General features: G+C 43.0%; 1 protein-coding gene across 1 annotated transcript in view; it reads right to left on the bottom strand.

The window, feature by feature from the left end:
- Positions 1-6800: 6800 nt before the first annotated feature.
- Lrriq4 (leucine rich repeats and IQ motif containing 4) overlaps positions 6801-9341 on the bottom strand; it is a 47343-nt gene continuing 44802 nt past the window's right edge. Inside the window, exon 6 of the mRNA XM_027392039.2 lies at positions 6801-7062. Coding sequence (XP_027247840.1) covers positions 6910-7062 — 153 coding nt within the window. The 3' untranslated portion in view covers positions 6801-6909. The remainder of the gene's footprint in view (positions 7063-9341) is intronic.

Below are 9341 nucleotides of genomic sequence, written 5' to 3'. Positions count from 1 at the left end.
TTTTTTTTCAAGATGAAGTAAAGAGAAAGTTACATCAGAAAGCGTCTGTTTTCTTATTTTCCCCCTCAGATAGAGAAAGTCTAGCCCTCAGATAGATAAGAACTTTTCCTAGCCCTTGCTGTCTAGAGACATTTCTTTTTGCTATCCTAGAGCAGTCATGGGATCTTTCCTCCACAGACTGCGGCAAGTGATGATGTGCTTGTAATCACAGTGCTGTGGAAACAAGAGACAGGCAGATCCCTGAGACTCCCTGGCAGCCAGTCTGTCAATAGCCAAGTTCCAGGCCTAGTGAGAGCCCATGCCTCAAAACTAGGTGGGTGGTAGACTGATTCCCATTTTCCTGAGGAATCGCCATACTGATTTCCAAAGTGGTTGTACAAGTTGGCACTCCCATCAGCAGTGGAGGAGTGTTCCCCTTTCTCCACATCCTCTCCAGCTTAAACTGCCATTGGTTTTTTATTTTAGCCATTCTGAGGGGAGTAAGATGGTATCTCAGAGTTGTTTGATTTGCATTTCCCTGATGGCTAAGGATGTTGAACACTTTCTTATGTGTCTTTCAGCCATTTTCGATTCCTCTATTGAGAATTGTCTATTTAGTTCTGTACCCCACTTTTTAATTGCATTGTTTGGTGTTTTGGAGACTAGCTTCTTGAGTTCTTTGTATATTTTGGAGATCAGCCCTCTGTTGGATATGGGGTTGGTGAGTATCTTTTCCCATTCTGTATGCTGCCATTTTGTCTTGCTGATTGTGTCCTTTGCCTTACAAAAGCTTCTCAGTTTCAGGAGGTCCCATTTATCAATTGTTGATCTCAATGTCTGTGCTACTGGTGTAATGTTCAGGAAACAGTCTCCTGTACCAATTAATTCAAGGGTATTTCCCACTTTGTTTTCTAATAGGTTCAGTGTGGCTGGGTTTATGTTGAGGTCTTTGATCCATTTGGACTTAAGTTTTGTACTTTGTGATAGACATGGATCTATCTCTAGTCTTCTACATGCCAGCATCCAGTTATGCCAGCACCATTTGTTGAAGATGCTTTCTTTATTTCATTGTATAAATTTGACTTCTTTGTCAAAAATCAGGTGTTCATAGGTGTGTGGGTTAATATCAGGGTTTTCAACTCGATTCCATTGGTCTACCTGTCTATTTTTGTGCCAATACCAAGCTGTTTTCAGGATTATAGCTCTATAATAGATCTTGAAGTTAGGGATGGTGATGCCTCCAGAAGTTCCTTTATTGTACAGGGTTGTTTTGGCTATCCTGGGACTTTTGTTTCTCCATATAAAGTTGAGAATTGTTCTTTCAAGGTCTGTGAAAAATTGTACTGGGATTTTCATGGGGATTGCATTGAATCTGTAGACTGCTTTTGGCAAGATTGCCGTTTTTACTATGTTGATCCTACCTATCCAAGAGCATGGGAGATCTTTCCATTTTCTGGTATCTTCTTTAATTTCTTTCTTTAAAGATTCAAAATTCTTACAGTACAGATCTTTTACTTTTTTGGTTAGCATTACCCCAATTTACTTTATGTTGTTTGTGGCAATTGTAAAGGGTGATGTTTGATTTCTTTCTCCACAAATGTATCGTCTGTATATAGTAGGGCTACTGATTTTTTTGAGTTAATCTTGTATCCTGCCACTTTACTGAAGGTGTTTATCAGCTGTAGGAGTTCCCTGATAGAGTTTTTCGGGTCGCTTTTGTAGACTACCATATCATCGGCAAATAGTGAAAGTTTGACTTCTTCCTTTCCAATTTGTATCCCCTTGATCTCCTTTTGTTGTCTTATTGCTCTAGCTAGAACTTTAAGGATAATATTGAAGAGGTATGGAGAGAGTGGGTAGCCTTGTCTTGTTCCTGATTTTAGAGGAATCACTTTGAGTTTCTCTCCATTTAATTTGATGTTGGCTGTTGGCTCACTGTATATTGCTTTTATAATGTTAAGGTATGTTCCTGTTTTCCTGATCTCCCCAAGACCTTTATCATTAAGGGGTGTTGGATTTTGTCAAAGGCTTTTTTGGTATCTAGTGAGATGATCATGTGGTTTGTTTTTTCTCAGTCTGTTTATATGGTGGATTACATTGATGGATTTTCATATGTTGAACTATCCTTAAATCCCTGGAATGAAGCCTACTTGATCATGGTTGAAGATTTCTCTGATGTGTTCTTGGATTAAATTTGCCAGTATTTTATTGAGTATTTTTGCATCAATGTTCATGAGGGATATTGGTCTGTAGTTCTCTTTCTTAGCTGTGTCTTTGTATGGTTTGGGTACCAAGGTTATTGAAGCCTCATAAAAGAGTTTGGCAATGACCCTTCTGCTTCTATTGTGTGGAATACTTTGAGGATAATTGGTATTAGCTCTTCCTTGAATTTCTGGTAGAATTCTGCACTGAAGCCATCTGGCCCTGGGCTTTTTTGGTTGGGAGACTTTTGATGACTGCTTCTATTTCATTAGGCGTTATAGGTCTATTTAAATTGCTTATCTGTTCTTGATTTAACTTTGGTAAGTGAAATCTATCCCGAAAATTGTCCATTTCCTTTAGATTTTCAAATTTTGAGGAATACAGGTTTTCAAAGTATGACCTGATGATTCTCTGGATTTCCTCTGTGTCTGTTGTTATGTCCCCCTTTTCATTCTTGATTTTATTAATTTGCATGTTCACTCTCTGGTAAGTTTGGATAAAGGTTTGTCTATCTTGTTGATTTTCTCGAAGAGCCAACTCTTTGTATTGATTCTTTGTATTATTCTCCTAGTTTCCACTTTATTGATTTCAGCCCCCAATTTGATTATCTCCTGGCATCTACTCCTCCAGGGTGCATTGGCTTCTTTGTGTCCTAGAGCTTTCAGTTGTGCTGTTAATTCTCTGGATCTTGTGGTAGACTGATTCCCATTTTTCTGCCTTGTTTCCCTATATGTTACTTGTGTTCCACAAAAGGAGTATGTGTGTGTACACAAACACTTGTATGTATACAATCTACTGTGAAAAGCACTGACTGTAGCATTCTCATATTATCTTTTTGCATGTGTATGCATGTGTGGTATGTGTGCATGTGAGTGTTTACATGTGTGTTGGGTGTGTGTGTGTGTGAGTGAGTGTGCCTGCACATGGAGGCCCAAAGATGCTATCAGGTGGCAACTTCTCTGCTTCTCCACTTTATTTACTGAGGCAGCATCTCTCACTGAACCCAGAGCTTGATGAATCCAGCCAGTCTAATTAGCCAGTTTGCCAGGGATTAGCTGAGATTAGCTGTGATTAGGAGGGATTAGCTGGGATTCCCTGTCTCTGATTCCAATTTCTGCTACACAGTTCCTGGATTTTACTGGGTTCTGGGGATCTACACTCTAGTTCCCATGCTTGCGTGGAAAGTGATTTATCTTCTAAGCCATCTTCCCAGCACTCATTCTGTGTTAACTGTTATTATTGTAACATAAAATTTGTCCTGTTTCTTAGATACAAATTATCCATAGTGACAATGGCTACTAGCATATGTGAGGTGTTTTTTGTTGTTGTTGTTGTTGTTTTTAATGTAGCCAACAATTTTAAAGACAGTGTCAAAATCACATTTTCTAAAATAAAATAAAACGTTTTATGGATGGAACAAACAAATTCCAATAAACATTTCCTCTAGGTGTTTTTGCTTTTTGTTTGTTAATGAAAGCCTTTGTGTTACACTATGCAAGCTTTAAATGTTTTCACTTCATAGAGGGTAAGTCACTGAATATCAAGGATGTTTGCTATACATTTGTATTCTGATACATGTGAGTCAATGGGTTTTTCCTACATGACAATATATGAATAATGACACTACATGAATAATTAGAAACACAACTATTACTTAAAGATGTATACATGTAAAATCTGTGTGATGGTCCAGCTTGCAGCCAAGCCTGACAATCTTAGTCCAATCCCCAGGACCCATGTGATGAAGCAAGCCGTCCTCTGGTCTCCACACATGTACCTTGGCATGCACATGCCTCCCCCAGTAGTAAATTTTAAAGTGTGATAAAATTACATTTATAAACAGTTCCATTCAAAAAGCAAAACCATTGGGATGAGTCAGTTTTGAGAGCATTAGAAGGGGATGCTCTGTGGATTCCTTTCTCTTGAGTGTCCCTAAGAATTCATAAGCATCTATGTTTTTGCAAAGACCTATGGGTGAATATTCACTGGAGTTTTATTCCTAATAACCAACCTTTCAATAATAAGTGAATGCTTAAACAGATTGATTGTAAGACTAGGCCATATGCTCAGCAACCTAGAGCATACATAAGCTGGCCAAACCCACTGAAACAGTGTGCTTCCAGTTAAGTGAAAGAGTCTGTCTCAAGACAGTGAGTAGGACACCATTATAGTGAGTGAGCATAAGGTGGGGAGATGGAAGAGAGACAGGGGTGGAGCCATTCATAGGCTGGGGAGCGAGGGGAATCTGAAGAGGTGAGGGTGGTGAGAAACACGCTTGTTGTAGAGTATTTCTTTACACTGTGTGGAGAACTGCCATTGTGATTGGTTTAATAAAAAAGCTAAATGGCCAATAGCTAGGCAGGAGGTCCAGGCAGGATTTCTGGACAGAGAGAGTTCTGGAAAGAAGAAAGGTGGAGTACCAGCCAGACACAGAAGGAGAAGGACATGCAGGAGGAGAGGTAAAAGCCATAAGTCATGTGGCAAGGCGTAGATGAATAGAAATGGGTTAATTTAAGTTAGAAGAGCCCGTGGGACAAGCCTAAGCTATAGGCTGAGCTTTCATAATTAATAAGACTTCATGTTGTTTTTTTGTGAGCTGACGCTAATGTAAATGGCCTGTGTGCCACCAGCATCCAAGGTGATGTCCAGGCCCGGGCTATTGCTAAGAGCCAATCTTGGTCCAAGGCCCTGAAGCAGCTGAGGGGCCTGAGTTGATGTCTGTGGCTCCTGTCACTACTAAGGGCTGTGCAGAGGCCTGGAGTCTGTGCAGCCACCTGGGGCCATGCTGCCTTGGGGGCCATGCTGATCTGAGTGGCCTGCACTGCCATCTGTGGACATGGTGACATCCAGTCCCAGGCTGCTGCCAAGGACCATGTCTGGGTCTGTGGTCCTACCACAGCCAGGAGCTGTGTTCAGTGGCCATACTGCAATCAAAGGCTACATGGATGCTAGGGTTTAGGCCACAACCTGTGACCATGTTGGTGTCTGAGACTTGTGCTGCTTCTGGAATGGCAGTTTGAGTGGCAATTTGAGTGGCCAGCATTGTCACCTGGGGCCACAGTGTCATCTGGCCAGGGCTGATACAGCAATTAGGAAAAAGGGCCATGCACCATGCCTGGGGAAGACAGTGGAGCTGGCCCTGCTGGTGTCTGAGTGTAGGTCAACTGGATCCGGCGGCCAAAGCAAGCGAACTGGCCTCACTCTTTGCTGCAGGCTATTTTGGGTAAGCTGGCCGAGGCAGTGCTGGAGAGCTCTCCTGGGTGATGATAACTGGGGAAAGCTGGCAGGCTGACCAAACCAGCTACCACCCAGGCCCAGAACCAGGGATATTAGCTGGCCCATCCCAACATCCACCTCATCGATGAACTGTTAGAGCAGGTGAAGGGGACAAACCCACAGATCCAAAACTTCAGAATCTCTGCGACACAGGATAACAACAGGATATCCAAGAGAAATCCCAGTGAGAGCCCAGTATTGATGGTGAATCAGGGGCCAGAGGTCTCAAACCAGACCAATGACTCCTGGCAATGAACACTTGGAAGTGAAAGTGGAAGGACTAAAAGGTGAACTGTATGCCACACTGAGCCACACTACAGCTTCCATGATGACTCTTTCCTCCCCTTTTTGTTTTGTTTATTTGCTTTGCTTGGTTTTTGGTTATTCTTTTAAATTTTGTTTTGTTTTGTGGGGAGGTTGCAAGGGCAGAGGGTGGATTTGGAGGGATGGGGAGATGGGTGGGATTGGGATACATGATGTGAATTCTGAAAGCAATCAATAAAAGTTTGGAGAATTTTTAAAAAAAGTCAGTCCTGGAGATGGTGAAATAAAGGCACTTGCCATGAGGCTTGTTGATCTGAATGTAATCACAAGAACCACATGGAACAAAAGAGAACTGACTGTCCCAAAAGCTGTCCTGTGACCTCCTTATGTGTGCTGTGGCAGATTCATTCACACAAACACACACACACACACACACACACACACACACAGAGAGAGAGAGAGAGAGAGAGAGAGAGAGAGAGAGAGAGAGAGAGATGAAAAGTTTTAAGGAAACGTCGGGTACATGTCATTTGATGGGACGTGGAGGTTAAGTTAGGATTTGGTACATAGTGGGAAGTGGGACAACAAAGAATGTCACAATGGAGACTTGCGAAGAGCAGCCTGTCTTTGACTACAGAGGTATTTGTACAAAGCTATGTGAGACACAATTGCATTGAACTATATGATGCACACATAACTGAAGGAATCTGAGTAACTGCTGTTGATTAAACAAACCAACGTCAGTTTTCTGGTCTGATTTCATACTAGTGTTGTGTAAGCTGTCAGCACAGGTGAAAGGAGCTTGGACATCCTTGTATATTTCCCCGGAACTTCTTGAAAATCCATGACTTCCCCAAATGTTTTTGCATAGACAAAAGAATGCAGGGACTGGTTCCCCCTCCCCCCCACACATATGCTCATCACCTGCTTCTGCAGATGTCAGTTCACAGCTGGTCCTATTATGCTTTATCTGAAGCCCTGTCTCCTTTTCCTCTAGCATGCTATTTTGAAGCAGTCACTAGGTGTTACCTCATCCTTCCCATAAACATTTTAGTAAAATGAAGACTCTTTTATTATTACAAACAACTTTAATTTGGTGGATAATTTCAGTGAGGCTATCGTCCGGTCCCTAGACAGTGTTGCCTTCCTTGCACCATTAGTGATCTTCATCTTCATTCATTTACATGATTATTTTTTATTTCCTTTTGCAGGTTTCCCTTTTTCAGGCTTCTTTACTTTCTTATCTTTTGGGGAAGTTTTCCCTTTTTTTCGGGATTTTTGTAGCTCTTCAAAAGGCCCAAATCCTTTCCGCACCATGGTTCCACGCCACCATGCCTGAATCTAAAAGCAAGATAGACCCAAACACAGTGTTAGCTGGACTCACAATTGCCATGGTCTAACTGCGGCTTACTTCTCTGACATATACTGAAGGGTTGAGGAGACACAGTAGATAAGAGCACTGGCTGTGCAAGTATAAGAACCTGAGTTCAGCTGGGCATTGGTGGCGAATGCCTTTAATCCCAGAACTTGGGAGGCAGAGGCAGGTGAATCTCTGTGAGTTTGAGGCCAGCCTGGTCTCCAGAGTGAGTGCCAGGATAGGCTCCAAAGCTACACAGAGAAACCCTGTCTTGAAAAACAAAAAAAAAGAACCTGACTTCAAACCCCCAACACCTTATATGTAATATGCCAGTGACCCCAGCACTGTACAGTGGAAGCAGGCAGATCCTGAGAGCTCACTGGCCAACTAGGCTAGCTGAAATGGTGTCCTTCAGCTGGGCAAGTGACCTTGCCTCCAGGCAATCAGGGAGAAGATCATAGATTCTGAAGCCCGTTTGCAGCAGTGGGAGGGGCACTAAGTATATGACTATGGGCTTGAGGTGGAATGGAGCTCAGTTGGTAGAGGGTTGGCCCAAGCACGTGTGAAGTCCTAGGGCTTATACCCAATACCACATAAGTTGGTTTGGTGGCCCATGCCTGAAATGACAGCACTTAGGAGATAGACATAAGAGGATCAGAAGTTCAAGGACATCCTTGGCTATATAATGAGTGCCAGGCTGGCCTGGATTACATGAGTGAGACCTTGCCTAAAATAAGTAAGTAAATGTGTGAGTTTGTAAATGATGACAAGAACAATGGGGAATGCCAACATTTAGTATGGAGAGTTGAAAAATCAAGTATGCACCCGCTGTCCACCTCTCATTAAAGGATTGCCTTGGCTTCCACTAACATCCATCCCGAACTGTTCCCCGGACTCTGTTGCTGCCCACCTACTTGGAGCACCTGTCCTTTCATGACACACTCTGCTCAGACCCTCCAATGATTAGCTCCTCATTTCTCTCAAAACAAAAGCCCAAGTGCTCACAATGGCTCCAAGGCTCAATCTGCCTTGACCCCATCCTCTTCGTTTCTTGGTTCTTTTAACTATTGTTTCCTAACTATCTGCTCTGTATACATGGGCCTCTCTCTTGCTTGGATACACTGGGCACCATGCTAACCCGACCTCTGCATCAGCTGCCTGCTCTTCCTTAAGTCTTCTTTCCAATACTCGGTGGCTTACCTTCTCGGGAGCTTGCTCACTTATTGCTGTATCCCCCTTTATGCTGAAGTCCTACGCCCTCCCACAGCCCAGTGGAATGGAACTTGGAGATAGGGTTATAGCAGGGGTCATTAAGTTTAGATGAAGTCATGAGGGTTGGGACTTTGTGACAGGGTTAGTGCCCTCATGAGAAATATCAGATAAGGACACAGTGAGAAAAAGAGTCATCTGAAAGCCAGGAAGAGGGAACCCACTAGAACCCAGCCAGGCTGGAGCCAGATGTCAAATTCCCTATCTCTTGAACTAGGAGGATGTAAAATCTAGCCCTTTAGTCCATCCATTCTGTGGTATTATTGCAGCCCAAGCCAAGACAGCCATCTTTGCAAAGAAATCTACCCTGATCACCCTTCTCTCAGTCTAAGCACACACACACACACACACACACACACACACACACACACACACACACACACACACACACACGGAGAATGGTAAAAGAGAGTGGGGAGGAAGGTAAGGAGAAAGATAAGAAGGAAGGAACAAGGAGTTTGAAAGCCTCCACAGGTAAGGAGAGCTTCTGCCAGGCATGGTGACCTGAGATGGATCCCCAGGACCACCTGCTGGAAGGAGAACAGACCCCTGCAAATTCTTGTCTGACCTCCACTATTTCTAAAATTCTTTTTCTTTTATTGTTGAGATTATAATATAATCACACCATTTCCACTCCCCTTTCCTCCACCCCACCCCTCCTATATATCCCCCTTGCTCTTTTTCAAATTAATGACCTCTTTTTTCACTAACTGTTGTGACAGGCATATATGTAAATACACATACATAGATATTCCTAAATGCAACCTGCTCAGTCTGTGTAATGTCATTTGTATGTCTGTTTTCAGAGCTGACCGTTTGGTACTGGATAACCAATTGGTGTGCTCTTCCCTGGGGAAGACTGTTTCCCCCACTCTCGCCATTCCCTCTGACCGTCCCTCTTGAGTTGCTGAACCCATGTGCCTTCACACACATCCACCCACCCACTCACCCTGAATAAATACAGTAATTTTTTAAGGAAAGAAAAATCTTCTGG

Source organism: Cricetulus griseus (assembly GCF_003668045.3).
Source record: "Cricetulus griseus strain 17A/GY chromosome 1 unlocalized genomic scaffold, alternate assembly CriGri-PICRH-1.0 chr1_0, whole genome shotgun sequence".
Classification (NCBI taxonomy): Eukaryota; Metazoa; Chordata; class Mammalia; order Rodentia; family Cricetidae; genus Cricetulus; species Cricetulus griseus.
This window is presented reverse-complemented; position numbering and strand designations above follow the sequence as displayed.